This window comes from Akebia trifoliata, chromosome 2 (assembly GCF_017979445.1).
Source record: "Akebia trifoliata isolate Shusen 1 chromosome 2, ASM1797944v1, whole genome shotgun sequence".
Taxonomy (NCBI): Eukaryota; Viridiplantae; Streptophyta; class Magnoliopsida; order Ranunculales; family Lardizabalaceae; genus Akebia; species Akebia trifoliata.
In genome coordinates this window covers 10,378,750-10,402,764 of record NC_141376.1, presented here as the reverse complement: position 1 = coordinate 10,402,764, position 24,015 = coordinate 10,378,750, and the positions used below count along the sequence as shown (strand labels likewise).

Here is a 24,015-nt window from a genome sequence, read left to right as displayed (position 1 = left end):
TTGGAGTCATCGCCATTTTTTTTTATAGAAAAGAGTGTGACTAACCACCCTGAAATAGTTTTGAGAAAATCAAATTTTCATACTATGGTAATGACTCTCGTATGAATAAAAGTATGGTTTACCAAAAATCTATATAAGGAGATCTAGTAAACGAATAAGGTGTTAGACACTTCATTATCTCCAACCTAAGTTGGTTACTTTGTTAAGCTTGACCATTTTTTGAAGTATGTGAGAGTGGGGTAAAAATGTATAAATAAGATGCATGAAAGAAGTGAGTGTGTGCACATGAGTGAAATAATGTACCATTTTAAGAGGGGGTATTAATGTTAGTGTGAGACATAGGGGGTCATCCTATGAAGAAGGATACCCCCAAGTAAGTCTACACTTTAAGAATGCATGCATATGATTAGGGTAATGTTGGCCTAGGATTTTTGGGATACTCCATGGATGAAGCTCCCTTAATACCATGGCCATAAAAATGCAAGCATGTAATGGCTAGAAATTTGGTGGTTCAACCGCAAAAAAAGGGTGACACTTTTCATCATCATTACCATGCCTAGTATATGTGTATGTAGTGTGGACATTATGATGAATGTAATGAAATGGGTATAAAAGAGCTTCAACTCCTAAACTTTCGGACAAATCGCCTCAAGTATTCTATGCCCAAGGTTGAGCTCCAACTAACCGATAGTGAAAGAGGATGTTTCAAAGCATCTTAAGATTGTATAAGAAAGCAAAGTAAAGAGAGTAAGAGAGATAAAAGAGGGGACAAAAAAAAAATGCAAACACTAGAGTAATAAACTATCCTAACCCATCTTGAATTTTTTTTTTTTTTTCTTTTTTTTTCTCTTAAGCCTTAAGAGATAGTAGAAATGTAAGAAAGATTTTTTGAGTTGAGATTTTGATAGAATTTTGGGTAGAAAGATAAGGCTTAGAGCATGAGATTTTCTCAAAGGAGATGCCCATTTTTATAATGTTTTTGCAATATTTTTTTAGGTTAAAATGGTCCAACACTAAAAACAAAAGAAAATGATATTGGATTTTCATTGACTTTCTTTGGACTTTTCAAGGGTAAGAGAGGAAAAAAGTGAGTATGATCTTGAGCCCCGTCATTTGGTCAAGCCCATGTGGTCCAATCTTGGTGGTGGAGTAAAATTAAAGATAATGATTTCTAGTGAGTGGGAATAAGATGATGATATTTGGAAAAATGACTTTTGAAAGAGATAATGGTTGAAGGAAGATTATTTTTGGAGGATTAATTAACAAGATGATGCCACTTAGAAATATGAGATTTTGGTCATTGGTAAATTTTTCCAAAAGTATAGGCAAATGGAAAAAAGGTGAAAAAATATTTTGGCAAAGATGAATGGAATGATGCCACATGTAGAGGAATTTTTTATGATTAACCTCAAGATCTACAACCTCTATCGAAATCACAAACACAAACATATAAATAATGTAAAAAAAAAATAGAGAGAGCACATAAGATTTTTTACGTGGTTTGGCATGTTATACCTACATCTACAGGCTCGAAAATCATTCCTCTATAATGAATGTCATGTTACATGATCTTATCTTATTTTTCTTTCCAACATTCCCCCCCTCCCCCCTTTTTACAATGGCTTTTAACCCTTTAAATAGAAAAAATCATAATCCTAGAAAAAAAAAAATCATAATCATGTTTAGATTACAATTTTCACATTTACTCCTATCAAAATTTAATAATTATTTAAAAGGGATGAATCCTCCCAAATTAGGATTCTTCCCTATTTAGATAGAGTTCCTCCCGAATGGTTTCTCATGCCTGCCTCAGGATGCATGTTGATTAGTATGAATGAATGATTCAAATAGAAGATCATTTTATCCATCTACATAGCCTATTCTCAAATGTGGGGATAGATGTATTGAGATCCATCTTTGAGAACTCTACAACTTTTGACAATCCTATCTAAATGAGCATCATCCCTTATTTTTAAATTAGTATGATTCATGAGCTCCCAAGCTTATCTTCTTCCCCATTTAACACAAATATGACTTTCCACTTAGTTGAACTAAAATAAGGGGTCGAGACTTCAATAATAGAATCAATTATCCTAGAAATGGGGTGTTTAGCTCCCTAAATGAGCCAAAACTTTCATAAATGATAAAAAATCGATCAACTTGAATTTTATAATAATTCAAGACTTTAATAAATAATAAAAAAATTGACCAAAGTCTCAGATCGGGCTTTGATCTCATAATGATATAAGACTTGGATAAATAATACTAATAAAAAAAAAACTAACCAAAATCTTATATTAGGCTTGGATCCTAGAATGATCTAAAACATTGATAACTAACAAAAGAACTTATCGAAATCTCAAATTGGACTTGGCACGCAAAATGATCCATAACTTAAATAAATAATAATAAAAATCGATCAAAGTCCCAAATCAATCTTAGATATCAGAACAATCCAAGACTTTGAAAAATAAAATAATCAAACTTAAATCTTAAATATTTTTCCTTCATCTGCTCTTGGAAAGAGTAGAGACTCGATTCTCTTAACGAATCAAGCTTGACCTTAACCTTTTTGTCACGTTCCTCCTCGAGAGCAAGGATCGACTCGTTAAACTGGCCTTTAACATTTTTCTTTTGCCTTACTCCCTTTTGAGGGCAAAGTTTGATTTGTTTAACTGACCTAAACCTTGACTTTCGCCCTACTCCTCTGTGAGCAAGGCTCAGTTCATTAAACGGATGTTGAAAACTTGAACAAACAAATGTCAATATAATATATTGAAAGATCCTTTTAATAATGCAGGTGCATAGAATAATCATCTTTCTTTTTAAATAAAATTGAAAATACACCATGTATATTTTTCTACCTTATTGAAAATAAAAATAAAAATAAAAAGTTTTTATTAAAATCTTATTGAAAATATGTTTTTATGTAACTCCGAATCCAGGTCCTTGATTCTATTTGTACGAGCCCTTAAGTAGAAATTCATAATTTACCTTATAAATAGGACTTGCATTTAGTCCTCAAGTATACAACGAGGGTCATAAATCAAGTAATGAACTGAATCTCATAACTCAACGGAATGCTTAGACCCGATTGAATTGTACATGAGATTAACTCCCAATCTTATTTGTCAAACTGACCTTACTAATAAAAAATTTACTCAACATGATTAAGACCCCGGGCAATATAATCACTCAAAACAATACATTGGTTGACTTGTTTAAGTCAGCAATTAAGTAATTCGACTTACCGATTTGGATTAGGCCCCTCATTTGACTCAATTGATTCAACTACGTTAAATAGATACGTTTGAAACATGTTATTGTGCATAAATACTCAAAAATGATTTTTTTTTTTTCTCAAAAATATATTGAAACGTAGACTAAATGTCAAATATTATATGTATAATATTTTTTCATAATTTTTATCTATATTTTTTGTTTTGTATTTTTATCATTTTTTTTAAAGTTTTCCCTTGCCGTTTTAAACTCGTATTCTAACTTGGTGATTATGCCTCTCAAGAACTTGTTCATATTGATTGCATTCACACACACACACACACACACACACACACACACACACAAACCATCTATTTTGAAATGGGACTCATAACTATAATTAGGTGGGAAATCAGACCATACAAGGACATGATTTATCTAAGTAGAACAAATATACATATGCAAAATAATCTGCAGTCCATTTGATATTCATATCTTCATAAAGTTTTACTTGAAAATAAAATAAAATCAAAATCAGATTAATTTTCCTATCACTACATGAAAAATGAAAAATTAGACATAAAAAATTGACGGGCCAAGGCCCACGAATTTTAGAAAGTGAATTTTGACGGTCTAGGACCGTCAAAATTCTTGATGTTCTCATATTTGACGGCTTAGAACTGTCAAATTTATCTCATCCTTCATTAATTTGACAGTTTCCACCTGTCAAAAAATAAAATTTGACAACGAAAAATTCGATGCCAATTCGACTTCTTGATCCGTCAAATTTGAGCTTTTTTCACATTGTGTATATGTATTATCAAATGAACAAAATATCTCATCATATTCTTGGTCCGAGAGAGAACTCCTCTTACAATCTGACCCATCTTGTACATCTTGGGATTATCTTGATAAGTGGAGCAATCTATAGTTTGAAGGGCTGAAAAATAACTGATACATTCATCCCAAACAAGTTACATCAAATGAGATAGATGAAAACTGCTCACTTGTGAAAATCTGGACAAGTCGGAGTGCCGCTATCAAATACTGATGGCACACATGCAATTATGGATTTTAGACGAGTAAAGAAAATCTTGATAGCTGATAAATCCAAGGACTAGCGACCTCTATTTAAGGAGAAAATTTCAAAAGCAAAAGTATACGATGTTCATGTCTTAGGACGATAGGGCCCAATATACCATGCAAAAATTTGTCTTGAGTCATTAATTAATTGTGATCACAGGGTATATAAGACAGAAAATCAAGAATCAACAATTATAAGAAAGCAATAGAACGAGAGTAAGATAGCTACAGAAGATGATTCACTACCTAACAGAAAGAGAGTAAGACAGCTACAGAAAATGCTTCACTACCTAACAGTTCCAAATTATATAAACAAATGAATTAGTTTTTGAAAGTGATACACATCATAATGATCAAAACTTTACCTGATTAAATGGTCAAATATTATCTTTACTATTATAACGAGAGAGGGCGGAGTGAGTGTGGTTCAACGTCAGAATTTGAAAGACCAAAAAACTCTCCATATTTACAATTAGGAAAATGCTAACCTGACTTCATTCGACACTACGTTCAACACTGCCACATCTGCATAGTGTTGACGCAATGTCAAACAAAAGTTAGTGTAGCGTGACTCTTACAATTTACCTCTCTATAATTGAGGTTATTTTCATCAAAAATAAATAAATTTACAATCCCACAGCCTACTTATGACCACTTTAATTATTTTCTAAAATCATAAAACTTTATGAGTAGGGATCCAGAGCGATGTCCCATTCCTAACCAAGGTTAGGTGGCACGCCATTGTATGCCACGTGGCATTTTTGGTGACCCACTGACCGTATGGATATATGGTCCATTCCTTGGTGAATCTACAGACAAAATATCAGTTTGATTGGTGATGTGAATCTATTAATTATAACATTGTCCTAAGAATGATTTCTAATCATTGGATATAGACTCTTTTTCAAGAGCTTAGATCTAGTTGATACATCTTAGCAAACACTATGAATTTTAGTACGTAGGTTCACCAACGGATGGACTACATATCCATATAGTCAATGGGTCTCAAAAATGCCACATAAAAATGGTGTGCCACCTGACCTTGGCTAGGAACGGGACACAATTTTGGATCCCTATTCAAACTTTATTACAGTATCTTCAAAATAGCATTATTTAATATTTTTAATTACAAAAACATTCTTTCTTTAATCTCACAACCTCCATAATCACATGAAGTAGGTTCTAAAATTATAAATATTTCTAAATAATAAAATATAATTATAGGGCCCACTTTATTATAATTTGTAGGGGATAAATTTCTCATTCAATTACAATTTGGTGGGGATAAATATCCAATCAAGCTACCTGCCCACTTTATTGTCGTCATATTTGTCTATTTAATTTTACTCTTTTATCTTTTTAACTTACTTTATTATTTTTCATCTTTTACCCACTTAACCTTTTTTTATTTTAATAATACCCCTTCAATTTTATTTTTTCCCACTATTACCCCTTTAACTCCAATGAGGATGCCCGTGCCTATGGCACAAGCCAACTCTAGTATATTTCTTTTGTTATCTTAAAATCACCTAACTTAATATATTTTTAATTACAAAAAAGATTTTATCATATATTAAATGATAAAACACAATACAAGGTTAGATCATCTATATTAAAATTTTGAAACACTTTTTTAAGTAATTATAAAAACTGTCAATCATGCATAAATCGTGAATTTTGAATTACATGTGTGTTTGTGCATGCCACCTACCAGTATTAATTAGGTTGGTAACTGGTCATGTATGGGCGGGGAGAATCGTCCTATATCTGAGTAATACGATTGGCATTGGAAGGTTGTGGAAGGTCTGGAATATTTCATTCAGGTCATACTGTTCGATCCATTGAACCATACATTTTGGACTATACTTTGGCCGAAAGTGCCAAGAAAAATTCTTCCTAATCAATTATTTTTAACGATTGATCTATATTGGCATCTTGTGGGCCCTATAATAAGAAATTATAATCCAACTCTCTTTTATGAGAGTGGTGGGAAGGATTTGGGAAAAGGGAGACATCAAAGTCAATCTATATTGGCATCCGGTGGGCCCTATAATCAGAAATTATAATCCAACTCTCTTTTATGAGAGTGGTGGGAGGATTTGGGAAAAGGGGGACATCAAAGTCTCAAATCTATATCTTGTTGGTCCTATAATTAGAAATTATAATCCAACTCTCTTTTATGAGAGTGGTGGGAGGATTTGGGAAAAGGGGGACATCAAAGTCTCAAATCTATATCTTGTTGGTCCTATAATTAGAAATTATAATCCAACTCTCTTTTATGAGAGTGGTGGGAAGGATTTGGAAAAAGGCGGACGTCAAAGTCGCACTCAGTACTGAATCACTGATATTGAATTATTTTTAACAACATAAAAAGCCTTTCTGGTAACGAATCCCTTGTTTTTTAATTGATTATTATTTTATTATTAAATGGATTAGTTTATATATTACTGAAAAGGTTGGGTATTTGCTAGCTTATTCTTTGTCCCTTAGTCGATTATTGAATGAAGGATATGAAATAGAAATCTCCCCGAATCAAAGATTGAAAATGAAATTCGCCTCGCTAAGAGAATCATTTTATCTGCCTCTGACAATCCGTTATATGATTCATTGAGATTCTCCGAGTTAAGAGGATAAACCAATCGGAATGGAAGGAGCTGAGGCCGAAGGACGGAAATAAATAGAAGAATGGTTTTGTTTCTTTCTGATGGAGCGTGGGGTCAAGAAGATGATTCTCCTTTTAAGAAATTCTCAAGATCACTACTTTATTACGACGATTGGGCAAACAAGGATTTTCTTTATTGGAACTCAATGACTCTTTACCATATCTTATCCTAGCCTAGAAACAAGATAAGAGGTGTCGGGTGAATGAAATAGTTCTAGTAAGCGGAGTGTTGTATCTTGACTAATTAATGAAAATTGGTTCTAGCCTAGGGCAGTGTATGTGTATTCACGCATGGTCCCTTATAACGTTTCCATTCGAACAATTAAACACCTATGATGGAGGGATTTTTTCTAAATAATTCCTAAGTTTTGTGCGGTATGTTAATAGTTCATTTAGTAAATTTTTTTTTTCTTAACAGTCCCAGACCTCATCTCCCACATTTCTCATGATTGAATGTCCTAACCATTTGGATTCATCATTTTCATATAAAAGATTAGATTTTTAGCATCTCAATCAAGTTTTTGAAGACTCTCATTATGTGAAAACTGAAAATTTTGACAAGAAAATTCGATGGGCCAAAGCCCACAAATTTTAGAAAACGATTTTTGAAAGTCTATGGGTGTTGAAATTTTTTATGATCCCCAATTCGACGACTTAGAGCCATCAAATGTCTCTCATCCTCCATTAATTTAATAGTTTCGATTCGTTGAAAAAAAAATTGACAAAGAAAAACTTGACACCTTGATCTGTCAAATTTTATGAAAATCGACGGCCTTACACCATCAAATATAAGCTTTTTTGATGTTGTGTCTATTCTATCGGAAATGATTTAAGAAGGAAGAAAAAGTCACTTTCAAGGGTTTTTTTTCCAAACATTTTAAAGATATATATATATATATATATATATATATATATATATATATATATATATAACTAAGGTTTTTCACTTTTTTTTTCTTGTTTTTGGATGAAAATCGATTAAGAATGATTCTTTTGGATTGTAATTATTTAAACTTGTCATTATCTCAAGTTTTTAGTCAATCTTTCCATGTATTTTAATTTTAAAAAAAACTCTAGAATTGAAAATGGGAGAATTTTACCAGTATCGAGTTCACCACTTTTAATTTCATCGTTTTCATATAAAAAAAGATTAGATTTTTAGCATGTCAACCAAGTTTTTGGAGACTTTATACCGTCGGAAAGGATTTGAGAAAGAAGAAGTCATTTTCAAGAATTTTTTTTTCAAACATTTTAAAGATGTATGTAAAAAACTAAGATTTTTCACTTTTTTCCCTTAGTTTTTGGATGAAAATCGATTAAGAGTGGTTCTTTTGGATTGTCATTATCTAAACTCGTCATTATCTCAAGTTTTTAGTCGATTTTTCTATGTATTTTAGTTGAAAAAACTCGAAAATTGAAAATAGGTGGGTTTTACCAGTGTCGAGTTCACAACTTTTAATTTTAAAAGTTGTGAACTAGAGAGTAAATAGTGGCGAGTTTGACCATAAAAATTGTGAACTCAACACTAAATAATAAAAGAGCATCGAGTTAAATAATAAATAAAAAGTGGTGAATTCGACAATAAATAATAATAAAAAGCAGTGAATCCACCAATAATGAGGGACCATTTAGAAATAAATCCATCCGCCAAGGTCTTTTAAGTAATTTTTTCTTTATTTTCCTTGCAACATAAATAATCTTTCTTTTCCAACAATTAGAACATAAGTCAGGCTAATCAGACTACCATAGTCAGACTCCCATCTTGACTAATTACATTTCTGGGTGCATCATGTGGTAGAGAATTCAAGTGATAATTAGTTATAGTCAATATTCCCCCATGTGACGCGTCAAGAGGTGTTAGCCTGATGAACATAGTCGACTTAGGTTATATTTGATTGCACGAAAAATTAGGGGAAAATTAAAGTTCATGAAAAACTGCAATTTTCAAGTGTTTGACATGTCAAAAATTAGAAAATTGCAAAGAAACGATTTGCTAAACCCCCTCCCCTTGGAAAATGATTTGCTAGCATGCGGAACATTAGAAAAAAACATAAAAATAGCAAAGTTTTATTTATAAAAATTATTTTTTTTTATCAAATTTTTTTAAAATTATCTGAATCAATCCATTTTTTAAATTATCTCAATATTTACTATATAAATAAAAATAAAGAGCTATTATTGGCACCCCAACTTTTATTGATTACACCCCAAATAAAAAAGTAACGAAAATAATTAGTAAAAATTGGACTGCCAAAAGAAACTCCAATTATTTGCTAGATTTGAATTTTTTATTTTTATTTATTTTTTTTTTTTTAAGGATTTTATATGAACCTAATCATGATTGTAAACAACTACTAAAATTGTTAGAATGGGTGTTATAATGTTCAGATTATAATTTGAGCCAAACCTTTGTAATGTTTGAAGAACGTGTTTTACTCTTTAATTGGGGTGTGATAAATAATTTAAGAAATTGGTGTGTAATAATTAAAATTTAGGGTGTCAATTGTATCTCTCTAATAATTAAAGAAATTGGGGTGTAATAATTCAAAAAAATTCGAAAAAAATTGATTTTATCAAGATTTTTCATATAATTATCACAAAAGTCAAATTAAAATATTTTTTTTATATACCACTTAAACAACAAAAATTATTTTCTATGAAATTTTTCATGTTGTACTCAAACAATAGAAAAAATATTTCTCTGGCAAATGATTTGTTAGCTAATATTTTCTCTGCAATCAAACATGCCATTAAAGTTTTTCTTAAGACGTCAAATATCCCACTAAGGACTAATTACACTATTATAAGTTTTAGTCCTTCATTACTTCTAATAATTTTTATCAATTTATCCTACATAATAACAAATTCACTTGATTTGTAATTGGCTTGGTTGATGCTGGGTTTTAGTACAAATTTTTTAATGCCATTACCATATAACAATAAAAAATTATCTAAAAAATGTGTGTTGATATCTCAAAGTGTTTATCTAGCATAAGAATGATGTTTTAGGTACATTTTAGAATTTATGTTATTTATTTTGTTTATAAAGTTAAGGAAAGACAATTTAATGTATATTTGCATAGTGCTCCATGATATCCTCATAGCAGGAGTACATGTAAAGGAGTATGAATATAGACTAACTCTATTAATAAATAAGATAAAGTTAAATTACTGTTCATCTGCTTTGACCAATTAGATTGTCATATCATGGGTGGTGGAAAGAGGGGGGATTTTAATTAAGTACTCATTTTCTCTCAAAGTAATTGGTCTGATTACTGATTACTGATTAATTTATGTCACAAATGCGAAAGAAATATCATATAGTAAAGAGATATGGGTGGGATGTTATAAGACAAATCTAAAGGCTAACGACGTGATGTTAATTATAAATAATGAAGAGGACGATTAACGCCCATTTTATTTTGGGATATTTATGAAAAAGTGATCAAGTTTTAATGAATCTACAATTCCGGCTCATTATTCATTTTAATTACAAAACATGAACCATAACAACTTTGGAGGTTTTTAAAGTAACTATTTCCAGTTAGTCACTTTAAACCTATGAAATAGGCACTTTAAAACCATTGAAATCGTTATTATTCTGAATTTTAACGAACACATGACTATTCACATTTTGATAATTAAAATGAACTATTAACCAGAATTGTAAATAACTCATTTTCACCTCACAAAATGGTAATTCACTCTTTTATTTTTGTTTTATGTACAGTCTCATAGTGATTAAATTGGTTTCTCAAAATTGACTAACTCATGATTTTTGACATTTGGAAATGATCATTTTCATCTTAAATCAGACTCTTGGATAAAAATATTTACGGATGAAAAATGTTCCTATTTAATAAGTAGAATCATTATTAGATCTAATTTGATGCGAAGCACATCATGAACAGACACTCTAGTTGATTTGTCAGTCAAAAGAGTGCCAAATGAAAGCATTTTTAGGGTTAATGCACAACGTGAATAAAGAAGCCAATATTCGACGGTCCAAGGCAATTGAATTTCATAAAATTCAACAAATCAAGACGTCGAGTTTTTCATTATCAATTTTTTTTTTCAATGACTCAAAATTGTCAAATTAATGGATGATGGGAGAAATTTGATGGTTCTAAGCTATTGAATTTGGGAAATATCAAAATTTTCAATTTTCCTAGACCTTTAAAATTTGATTTCTAAAATTCATGAGTCTTGACCAGTCGAATTTTCCAATTTTCACGTAGTGATGAAGCCTGATGATAAGCCACAACTTCCACTAATCGAAACAATCACAAGTCTATCTACTCCATCTATAACAAAATGGTGGATTGGCGTGAAGTGAATTGGTTTATGATTCAGTTTATTTTGGATTCGACTATCTCAATAAAATATTTAGACAAATTGAACCGTGGAGGGATAAGAGTTTCATGACTTTTTTTTATAAGTGACAATCTCGCATTGCACTTCATGTTTTTGGAATTAAAATGAAAGGTGAGCCGGATGTGGAAAATTTTCCCTCGGTCTATGCTTGGCTTACGTGGCAAGAGCACGATACCATTGATCGTTTTCCTTGTGTATCCCAAAGAAAAAAAATCTTATATGAAATTGTGTATCCCGAGGAAAAATCTATGGCAGATGCCACGTCAGGAGAGTATGGGAGAGCATGTAAGAGGGGGAGTCAGGAAATCATTATTCTTTACAAATATTCGGTTCTATCATCGGTTTGGTTTTTAAAACTTGGGTCAAGTGGAGGGATCCAAAATCCCAAATTCGTTGTCGACAAAAGCAGAAATAAGGTGAATACTCGATGGTCCAAAGCCTGTTGAGGTCAAAAAAAACCAGAACCCTTTCTTCTCTCTTTCTCTCCCTATTCTCCCACTAGAATCTAAAAAAGTAACAGAAAATATGTCATCGAATATGGTCGAAGACGAAGGAGTAGTAAACAACCATGATGCGCAAGATAGCCAGCCAACACTCCTACCCACTGAAAAACGCATAAGACCATATCTCCTCTTGCTATACTGCACCTGCACTGCAGTTGGCACCATAGGAGGGCCCTTGTTACAGAGACTCTACTACAAACACGGAGGAACTCGTAAATGGCTCTCAAGTTGGCTTCAATCAGTTGGATTTCCATTCTTAGTGGCCCCACTTTCTTTCCTCTACTTGAGAAAACTTTCTCAAAACAATCCCACAACCATGTTCTTCATGGAACCCAAAGTCTTCATCTTCAGTGTTGTTTTAGGTATCTTATTAGGTGTCGACAACTACATGTACTCAGCTGGTTTGTTTTATATTCCTGTATCAACCTCAGCTCTTCTTTTCTCAACCCAACTAGCTTTTACTGCTTTGTTTGCGTTTCTATTAGTGAAGCAGAGGTTCACTTTTTATTCTCTAAATTCTGTTGTGGTTATGACTTTGGGTGCACTTGTGCTTGCTTTGCATACGAGTAGTGATAGACCTCCAGGTGTTAGTAAGGAAAAGTATTTGTTTGGGTTTTTCTTCACTTTGGGCGGAGCAGCTTTGTTGGGTTTGTCTTTGCCTTTGATTGAGTTGGCTTATAGTAAGAGTAGCAAACCCATTACTTATACAATGGTGATGCAATTTCAATTTGTCATGAATTTTTTGGCCACCATGTTCTGCACCGTCGGGATGCTTGTCAACAAGGATTTTGAGGTATGGGGTTTCTCTTCTTTTATTTTTTATTTTTTATTTTTTATTTTTTTTTTGTTGTTGTTGTTGTTAGGAGGCAATTTTCTTTTTTTCTTACATATATTTGGGTTCTTTTAGAACCAAAAAGAAAGAAAAAATGTTTACATAACCTAACCATTTACAATGGATGATGAGATGAGGAAACGAAGAGGATGAAGATCTTGATGATTTATCAAAAAGTTGTTGAAAAGATTTAACTTCTAATTAATTTGTTTGATACATCTTAGAACCAGATCCCATAAATGCATGGGAACCCCTCCATTATTGATCTTTGGACTTTTCTAGCCTCAACATGACCGTTCGGACTTGAGGAAAGACACGTATGGTTGGAAATTAGTTACAATCTAGGATTGATACACTTTTTTTTTTCTTTCCTTTGGATACTTTTTGTTCAAGCTACATCACCATCGACATGACCACTAGGATTTGAGGAAGAATAGTAATTTTCAGTGAGATGAATCCTAATCTTTTAGCGATAACCCAAAGGTCATGTTGATGGAGCGTCAACCCATTGGTGAGGTAAGTAATTTCCATAACGAACTTTTATATGATGGAGGAAAAATGCAATTTTCCTAGATATCAATTTCAATCTATTAACTTTCTCTTTCCTAAAGATACATCTTTCTTGGGAATCCCTAACATTCCAACAGTCATATTCATGGAGAGCATCAACCCCTCCGTCTACCGATCGGTGAGGATAGCATTTTCCATAATCTTTATAGTGTGAACTGTTAACTGGACTTTAAAATTATATGGATTTGTTTTTTCAATCTTGATTTTTCTAAACCAAGTTCCATTGGAAGGTCTTTTTTGCAAGGGGTATTGAAGGAAAAATGTATGACCCTCGCCTTATAAATATGAAATCCAACTTCTGACGTTGAGTCGTGATAATTTGACTCCACTACGTCACAAATTGTTAAAAACGACTAAATAATGCGGGAAAAACGACGGACTAAAGCCGTCGTTTATATACGACGGTTTTCACCTATTGTTTAACCCTTACTGACGATTATAATAATCGTTTATTAACAACTAATTTAATCCGTCATTTAATTAGTAAAAAAATTACTATTGCCACACCAAAGTTTACTAATGTTACATCGTTTGGTGTGGTGTTAATAAAATGTGAGTACTACTATTGCCGCACCAACCTTTACCAAACCAAAATTTCGATCTCTTCTCTGTATCTTCTTCTCAAAGACAACTTAGAAATCATTTTCGATTTCTTCTCTGTTCTTCTTCCTCTAAAAAAACCCTAGAGTTTTAACGAATCCCATTTTCGATTTCTTCTCGATTTCTTTTCTCGCGAGTTTGAGTTTCGGACTTACGAAACCAGGCGAGGTTCGCGCGGTAGTTCTCTCTCTCCATTTGAGAATGATCTGTATCTATTTCTTTAATTTAAGCTAGGTTTTGCTTGAATAATGGAGATTTCTTCTTTACTTTTATTTCTTCGCAGATCTCAAAGTTCTGTTACGGATTCTGCGATTCCAGTATTGATTCGAAGGTTCGCTCATTAATTTGCATTTCTACTATTTGTTTAAGGTTTAAAATCTTGAGGCATTGTTTCAATTAGTAGAAAAACCAAAAGAGTCTTGGTTGAATCATTTCAAAACAATTTGAAACATCTTGAGAACTGGAATGTTCCAGTGTTTTGGGTTAATGTTTCATTCTGATCTTGGCCAAAACTTACTTCCATTAAGATTTTGGGTATCAACATTATGATTCTGAATTATATTCGCTATTTGTTCGTAACCAGATTCACCTTATTTGGTTGATATATGATTTTGAATTATATTCGCTATTTGTTCGTAACCAGATTCACCTTAATTGGTTGATCATTACATGAGTCCTATTAGTGTTTGGATGTCCTCCAAATTGCTTATAAATTTTACACACCTCTCACAATTTCCCTTAATGCTGTGTTTGGATTGAGAGAAATTTAGAGAAAAGAAGAGTTTGTGGTGGAGATTGGTGAGAAAGTTGGATGGTTTTGATGCTTAATTGTAAATGCAAAAATGTTAAAAGCAGAGTTATTTTTTATTTTTTGGGTGGGGGTAATCCTAGAAGAATAATGTCAAGAGAAAAAAAACATTTATATTAGGTACGATTTGATTCATTAACAACTTTAAAGAGATCATCCTAAAAACTCAATCCAAATCCAAAAATATCTATTCGATTCGATTGAATTTTGGATGAGATATGATGCATTAACATCCTTAGTGATCTCTTGTTTCTAGTTGCATTCATCTATGTCAATAACAAAATAATTTATATCAAGTATTATTTAAGGAAAAGAAGATGGGATTAGATATTGTGGTCTCCCATATCCTTGGTGTTGAGATAATAATTTGAGCCAAACCTTTGTAATGTTTGAATGGTGTGTTTTAATTTTTAATTGGGGTATGATAAATAATTTAAGAAATTGGGGTGTAATTAGTAAAAGTTGGGGCGCCAAGCCAATAGCAGCTCTCATAAATTTTGAACTGGCAAACATGACCTTTGTGTCTATAATTCACTTACTATTACATTATATCTTCTTTCTTTTGGGATATTTGTAGCTTTGCTCGAAGCTGCTAGAAAAGCTAACTTCAAAGATATATCAAGCCAAATAGCAGCCGGATTCTCATCTGAAAGGTATAGCATTCTAGTAAAGTTGAGTTGGGCAGATGTGTTACATAGAGAGACAATACATAATGTTTTACAATCAATGACTTTTTTCTTCTAAGGGGATGCAATTTTAAGTTTCTATTCAACATTGCTAATATCTCTACAAATATAGGAACATTATGTGAATTATTTTACTAAGGTGTGTCTTTCTCTACATGTTGAATATGGTTTAGTGTGCCACTTTGTTTCGGTGAGATAATCTGTGCTATCGGTTGATGTTTCTACTAATACTTTTGTTGGCATTGGTGGCCTGAAATGACAATTTGTTTTTTCTTTTTTTCTATGAATTAGGGTGGTGTTAGCAAATCTTGGTGTTGCTATAGAATCGTTATTTTTTTATTTTATTTTATTTTCTAGTGTGTTTATGACATGGTATCTAATCGCTATTTTTGTTTGTTAGGTGCCACACTCCTGGCTTGGTTGTAATCTATGTTGTTGCAATCCTGTTGCATGATGTCTCATGAGCATTTTATCAAAGTCATGTTCAAACTCATCTTTCCAAATATCCTCACATTAGTGTAAACAACTATGATTTACAAGTCTCATACCTTCATTTCGATAAATGTCTAAAAGAGGTGAAATGGAGCATAGTCAACTATGCAGTGTCGTGGAGCATAGTCAGTTCAACATTTTCCTTGTCATGTGCATAATGTGAGTTCATACATAGGTTGAGATTTTATACGTATCTCAACAATGTGAACTTCCTTTTCATCTTCTTTATCTTCTTCGCTTCCATGATCTCCACGAAGGTCTGGTATGTGATTTTGTCCTCAAATCAATTTGCCAAGTGCGGTTAGGTTGTCAAGAGTCAGCATCCCGATTGCTTCTGTAGCTGGTCTTCCATCAGATAGGTAGATTGCTGCTATTTGTGGAATGGTGGCTAGAATATTAACTTCTCTAGGTTTGTCTTCATGCCTATACTTCTTTACAGTCACACCTTGACCATAAATTTCCTGGGTCTGAATGATACATGTCTTAGAATGGTGGACGGTCCACCAGTTGTCATGAGAGCTAACTACTGCTTTAACAAGATCACTAACCAGACCAGCTTGGTGAGCCTGAAAGTCATGGTGATCAATTTTGACTTTTCTAACTATGACGTCATAATTGAACATTTTTTCATCACTTATTCGAACGAGAGTGAAAGGTTTCTCATTCATGACGGTCAAGATTGTTATCCAAACTGGATAGCGTCCCTTTAGTATGACTCTTAAGGATTTTTCGTATTTCAGGAACAAAAAGGTCTAGAAGAGTGTCATCACAAATTTTGATGCTGTCTTTGGAATTTTGATACATAGGTTCATACATAGGTTGAGTTCATACATAATTTTCACACAAAATCATGGGAATTAGCTTCAGAGTTTGAATGCGCTACATGGGTCGGGTCTGTTGACTCGACTGTGTAAATGCAAAATCTAATAGTTGAGATTTTATATGTATCTCAACAATGTGAACCATGTTCATTGTGTCTAAGCTTGCAGGCAGAATTCTCAGCCAATACAAGCATATTGTATATTGATTTAGCTTCTGTGGAGAAAGTTGCATCAAGTAAAAATGGCACCTGTTTACTAGGAATGGTGCTTAAAATTAGAACACCTAATTTTTCCAATGTTCCTCTTTGAGACAGGGAGTCTTTAAGCTTTATGAGTTGCTATGTGTGTTTGCTATGGTGGAATAATTACAATGAACATCTTTTTTTTTTTTTAAATATCGAAAATGGTACTTACTAAATCCAAGTTATTTGAAAATTATTTATTCTGTTTTTTTTTTTTTTTCCTCGATCATCTTGTTGTAAGTTAATGTTCTTCCATGAATTATGCTGCAACTAGAAAACAAAAAAAATCAAGTTTTCCAAATAAACTGATATTCCCCTTCAAACTGCTAAGATGTTAAAGAAAAGCATGTGCCCTAAATTTCATGTTCATATCAAACCAATAACATTAAAAACCTCCCCACTTTTAATTAATTAAATTTTGGATTATATCCTTCAATGGTAGTATTTGATGATAATGTGTGCTTCCTAAGATTCACCATCATCATGGAAAACATGTAGATGAGGGTAATTGGATCGAAACACTCAAGATATAGGGTCCATATATATAGGAAATAGTACCCCAAAATAAGTATAAACAGATATATAGATAGGAGACTACATTTGTTATCTATCAAATGCACACACGTGAAACGAGTCCGACTTTGAAGCAGAGCAGGCCGTTTCAAAATTTTGAAGGGAACCCTCCCCGTTATAAGATACGTGGCATTTTGTATTTATTTCATGCCCCTAGATTTCCACCAAAATTTGGAATACCTCCTTGGAAATACCAGTGTAAACCAATGGAGAGGGTTGTTTCAAAATTTTCAAGGGTCCTGCTCGCTTCAAAGTTTTTCCCATGGATACTAGAGGCACATAACATCTAAACTAGTAACACAAAAATAAAAAGTTTCTCATTTTATCCTTCTATGAAGAAGGTTATGAGTTCAAATTTTGTCTAGGAGCATTTTAGACAGACCAATAAATCAGATGACATTCTAAAAGACAACTTTGAGCAGAGTCAGAAAATTATATAATTAGTTCCATTATAGTCTGTTCAAAATATATTTCATTCTTCTGATTCATTAACCTTCCACAATCTGAGTATTTTGATACTTTATAGCAGCTGTTCTGATTCATCAGTCTGCCATGTAGCTATTGCTAGAGTATGACGGCCACCACACGCGACAAGCTTAGCACACCAACATCCTCCGCCACTGCTACTCAGCTTCCTAGGTTGTGGAAGGTTAATGGGTACATCCATAGGGTGACCAGTGGTTACTTTTCTCCCACATCCAAGACACCCATGGTCTCCACGTCCAAGAAAGACAGACGTTGGTTTTGATTTCTACAAGTCAAGTAAAGTGAAGTTGGTAGAAATTTTTTGAAAACTACTTTAAACATTGGGATGTGGATTAAAATCGACACCTTGAAAATGGGGCATGTTGGACTATGATTGCACATGTAAAATTTGAAGGAAAATGGTTTCCATTTGAAAAATGTAAATTTTTGTGTTTTTGGTGTATTTATTTATTTTGTTAGATTTCAATTTTCTGTTCAATAAAAATTGTCATTTTCTTTTCAGGTGAAAAATATTAAAAATGACAAATAATAGTGGCTAAATTTGGAAAAAAAAAAAAAGTGTCAAAAAACGACGGCTTTAAGCCGTCGTTTATATGTATTAATTAAATTTAAATTCGACTAAAAAAATGACGGGTTTGGGCCGTCGTTTTATTTTGACAGATCATGACCGTCGTTTTTTACGACACTTTGTTGACACGTGCCAACCGTCGTTCACTAAAAACGACATCGTTATTTACAACGGCTCTTGCAACGGCGGGGACCGTCATTTTTCTTTAAAAACGACGGCTTTGGCCCGTCGTTTTTTGTAAAATATGACGTAGTGCTCCCCCATGTGACATACACAAAATACTCTCTTGACGTGGCATATGCTAGAATCATAAATCTTTTACCTCAAGATACACATCAGAACATGTCATATGAGGAGAGTATTTTGAGTATGCCACGTGGGGGAGTTAGAAAATCATTTCACTTCGCGTATAACCTTTATAACACAGTTTCAACTGTCTCCTTCTATCATTATCTTACATTTATATACCACTTGCAAATTGCAGGCCAGTGAGTGTGAAAGAGAATCTTCGGACCTAAACATCATTCAAAATTAAAATTAGTCAAATAATTAGGTATTTGTCTCTATAATAAATGTTTGAATATGCAACCATTTAACTCTAAATAGACTATTTGTTTGACTCTATATATTCTAGCAAGTTTCTAGTACTATTCTAAAGTGTTTTTTTTTTTTTTTTTGAAAGGTTTTTGCACTCTCTTTTGAAAGGCTATTCTAAAGTGTTGTTTGTTCAGATATAGCTTAGATTCGTATCGGCTACAGTCTAACCTTTTTTTTTTTTTTTTTTAATACATAAAATGATGAAATTAAATATTGTGTTTAGGTGAGAATAATCATTTTATTTTATTTTTAAATTTCCATACCTTTTCACATTTGTTTTCAAAGAAATTCTTTGATTTAGGTTTCTGTTCACTCTTGAAAACAAAGATTCGTTGGGATTGCAACTTATCCCTTCCCCCACCAGTATTGTTTGATGTATACTTTTGAAGGTTCCAACTTAGCTAACAGTACGTGAAAACAGAGGTAAATTTGACGCCAAAGTCCGTTGGCATCGAATTTGGTTAAATCCAAGTAAATTCAATGGATCTTTTGGCATTGAATTTACCCCTTTTTTCAACGTAGTGTAAGTTGGTAAGGTTTGTGGAATGTTGATCAATCCTACGACCTGGGTTCAAAACTTGTTGAACCCTCTAGTGATGACCTCTAACTAACCCTTGCTTGCCTAACAAAAAATAGCGTTCGATGTACAATTTCTTAATTAATTGGTGTTCTATGGTGCAGATTATTCCAAGAGAGGCAAGAGCCTATGCAATCGGTGAGGTGAAGTACTACGTGGTCTTGGTAGCAAGTGCCATAGCTTGGCAGTTATTGTTCCTAGGACTAATAGGTGTCATTCAGTGTACCTCGTCTCTCTTCGCTGGAATTCTAAGTGCCCTTTTACTCCCATTCATGGAGATTGCAGCTGTCATAACGTACCATGAGAAATTCACTGGTGAGAAAGGCATGGCTTTAGCCTTGTGCCTCTGGGGTTTCACCTCTTATTTCATCGGAGAGTATAAGAAGGCTCGTAAGAATGAACCTATAATCGAACCCAACGAAGACCACGTGTGAGTGACTGTTAAGCAATGTTCAATCAGGAGCCATATGCATCGTTAAAAGGAGCCATTATAATCAGGAGACTCCTCTTGCAAAGTCAAATCAGAAATGGAATAGATAGTGAGGCCACGGCGACGATGACACTATTATGTAACATTTGTGATCCTTGATCTGAGATTGTTCTTATTTTTCTCTTCGATTACTGTTGTTGTAATTTTTGACAAATTACTGGAGTGTATCAAACCGAATTTCATGATTTATTAGTCTAATCTCTTTTCATTCTCTTGAATGTAATATAACTATAGCATGAAAGCTATGCTTGGATTGAGAGAAATGGGGAGAACAGACAAGAAAATAAATGATTTCTTGTCATTTATCTTGTTTTAATTGTTAAGTAGGGGGGGGGGGGGGGGGGGGGGGGGGGGGGTTGTAAGTTTTCAATGTTTGAAGTACATAGCATGCATATGTAACGAATTTACAAGTACAAATATAATGTTAAAAATTCTAAATTATGGATGATTAATTTGTAGACTAACATTAACAAATAATCAAGATAGAGTTAAAATGGGGCTTAGACCCATAGGTCGGTTGGTTTGACACAAAGCAAGGCAACCAGATTGTCACATCATGGCTTATAGGAATCTATGATGGGATTTTAGCAACTCATTTTCTCTTAGTGGTTTAATTACTAAATATTGTCACAAATGCGAAAGAAAGATCATAAGGGAAAGAGATGTAGGATTTATTATAAGATGATCTGAAGGCTTATATCTAGAAGTCCAGCCTATTTTTTTGGTTTTACAAGCCTTATTGTGAACTTTAATTTTGGTTCACACCTCTGTTGGTAAACATCGATTTTATTTTTGAAAATTGGAAGTAACTATTTTCATCTTAAATACAAATAATAATAAAAAAACATAGATAAAAAATAGGGATAATAATTACAAAGATCTTTTTTTTTTTTTTTTAAATATGTATCAAAAAGTCTTTTTTTAAAAATTATGAATTCTTCAATACCCAATTTATCAAAAATTAGTCTAAAAAGAATTTTTGAAGTGAAAATACCATAATTACTTTCTCAATGATTTTTGAAGTTTAAAGAAACATGTTTATTTAAGAATATTTGAGTTATTCTTATATTTTATAATGACATGCCCCTTAACTATGATCATATCTTATAGATCAATAATAAAAAAAAACTTGTATCTATTGCCAAAATTAGTAATCTTTAAATCACACAGATGTTGATGACAACACCGATAATGATGGAGATGAGCATGATCATAATCAAACTGATTTGATCTATGTATGTTAGATTTATTAAAATATATAAATAATTAAAATATAATTAAGTTTAAAACTTGACTTTAATATTCATCGAATTGATTCAACTAAAAAATTAGAAAGTTGATACAAATAAGTCAAATAAAATTATATTGAATTTAGTTTTTAATAAATGAAAATTTTATTTTTTATTTTTTTACAGAAATATTAATAACTAAATAAATTGGTCCAAGTTTTTTATTTGACTTCTTATATTTTTAGATCAAACACTTTGTAAAGTTGTTAACAGGGTATTTCAGGTTTTTTTCTTTTAAAAAAAATCTTCAAAAGATCCTTAATAGACTAATATTTTATAAAGTGGAACTTAAACAATCCGTATTCTTTACTAGGGGACTATTCGATACATATTCTCAATAAAGAGTCCTTCAAAGTCATTCTTTCTAAAAAATAATAATAATGATAAATTGCTTTTCTCAACCCGAAAAACATATAAGATTGGTTCTGGATCAATCATGCAATGATCTAATAAATTGTTAGGAAATATGTAAATTATTTCATATATTTTATTTAAATGTGGGGAAAATTACGTGGTCCTTGGTGGAACTTTTCTTTCTATTTAGTCCCTGACTTTTTGGGATTAACTAAATAATCCATTTAGTAAATTCCTCTTTTCTAATCAGTCCCTGGATCCCATCCTAAGCATTTTTCACGTCTGAAATGTTGAAATTGCCCTAACCATTCAAATTCATCATTTTTGTTTAAAAAAAAATGGATTTCGAGCATCCTAATTGAGTTTTCACAACGTGAAAATTGGAAATTTTGATGGGCCAAGGTCCACAAATTTTAGAAATCAAATTTCAACGGCCCAGGGCCATTGAAATTTTTTATATTCCTTAGATTCGACGGCTTAGAGTCATTGAATTTCTCTCATCCTCCATTAATTTGATGATTTCAACTTGTTGTAAATAAAAATTTGACGCCTTGGTTCGTTGAATTTTATAAAATACAACGGCCTTGGGCTATCAAATATGGGCTTTTTCACATTGTTTTGGAGACTCCATTTCAATGAAATGATTTTGAGAAAAAATAAAAAGTTATTTTCAAAGGTTTTTTCAATTATTTTGCTTTGCTTTTTTTTATTTATTTATGAAAATTGATCAATTATGGTTCTTTTGGTTTGAAATCATCTACACAAGTCATTATGTTAAGTTTTAAGTCGATCTTTCCGTGCATTTAGTTGGAAAAAATAAAAACAAGTGGGTTTTACAACGTTGAGGTAAATTATTTTTTTTTTTTGAGTTCAATATTTTTATTGTTGAGTTCAACAATTTTTTTTTTTAATGATCAAACTCAACAATAATTAAAACTGGTGAGGTCGACAATAACTTCAGATATTTAAGGAAAAATTACTTAATGGCTCCTGACGCTAAACTTTATTTCTTATCAATCCTTGACTTTAAGGGCGAACTAAATATTTCATTTAGTAAATTCCTCTTTTCTAATCAATCCCTGGATACTATTCTAGACATTTTCCATATTTAAATGTTGAAATTGCCCTAATCATTTAAATTCACTATTTTCGTAAAAAAAAAATTGAGTTTCTGACATCCTGGTCAACTTTTGGAGACTCCATTCCAATGAAAGGAATAGAAAAGGAAGAAGAATTCATTTTCAAGGCTTTCTCCAGCATTTTGAAAAAAGAATATGAAAAACTACAACTTTTCAATTCTTTTTCTTCGTTTTTGGATGAAAATCGATCAATGATGATTATTTTGATTTGAAATCATCTATACAAGTTATTATGTCAAGTTTTAAGTCAATCTTTCCATTTATTTTAGTTGGAAAAACTCAAAAAAAAAAAAAAAAAAAAAAAACGAAAACGGGTGGTTTTAAGCATAGAGGTCAGCAATTTTTATTTTTAAATTCAATATTTATATGTTCGAATTCTATATTTTTTAAAAAAATTGTAGAACTCAATAATAATAAAAATTAGTGAGGTTGACAGTTAATAAAGTCGATGAGGTTGACAATAATTATTGATGAACTCGACAAATTTTTTTTTTTAAATGTCAACCTCGACAATAAAAATATTGAATTCAAAAATAAAAATTGCTGACCTCAATGCTATGAAACATCTTTTTTTGTTGAGTTTTTCCATCTAAAATACATGGAAAGATTGGCTTAAAATTTGACATAACAACTTGTACAAATGATTTCAAATCAAAAGAATTATCATTTATTGATTTTCATCAAAATATGAAGCAAAAGAATTGAAAAACCTTAATTTTTCATATACATCTTCAAAATATAAGAAAAGTCCTTTGAAAATGATTTATTCTTCCTTCTCAAATACCTTTCATCGAAATGGAATCTCCAAAAGTCGATTGGGATGTCAGAAATCCTAAATTTTTTGAACGAAAATAGTAAATTTGAATGATTAAGGCAATTTTGATATTTTAAATGTGAGAGACGTCTAGAATGGGATTCCAAAACTAATTAGAAAAGAGGGATTTACTAAATGGAATATTTAGCTCACCCCTAAAGTCAAGGACTGATAAGAAAGAAAAGTTAGCATCAACAACCATTAAGTAATTTTCCCTTAAATATCTGAAATTAATT

At 32.0% G+C, this 24,015-nt stretch overlaps 1 protein-coding gene and 1 long non-coding RNA gene across 2 annotated transcripts; both read left to right on the top strand.

Annotated features, from left to right (window-relative positions):
• The first annotated feature begins 11,688 nt into the window (after nucleotides 1–11,688).
• On the top strand, nucleotides 11,689–20,390 carry LOC147409470 (purine permease 3-like). The gene is made up of 2 exons (XM_086429351.1): nucleotides 11,689–12,634; nucleotides 19,798–20,390. The coding sequence occupies exons 1-2, from the start codon at nucleotides 11,864–11,866 to the stop codon at nucleotides 20,125–20,127; spliced, it is 1,101 nt and encodes a 366-aa protein (XP_086285477.1). The 5' UTR covers nucleotides 11,689–11,863; the 3' UTR covers nucleotides 20,128–20,390.
• Nucleotides 13,589–18,452, top strand: LOC147409471 (uncharacterized). The gene is made up of 4 exons (XR_015174000.1): nucleotides 13,589–14,020; nucleotides 14,127–14,174; nucleotides 15,229–15,304; nucleotides 18,024–18,452. It is a non-coding gene; the product is annotated as an uncharacterized LOC147409471 (long non-coding RNA).
• Nucleotides 20,391–24,015: the final 3,625 nt, after the last annotated feature.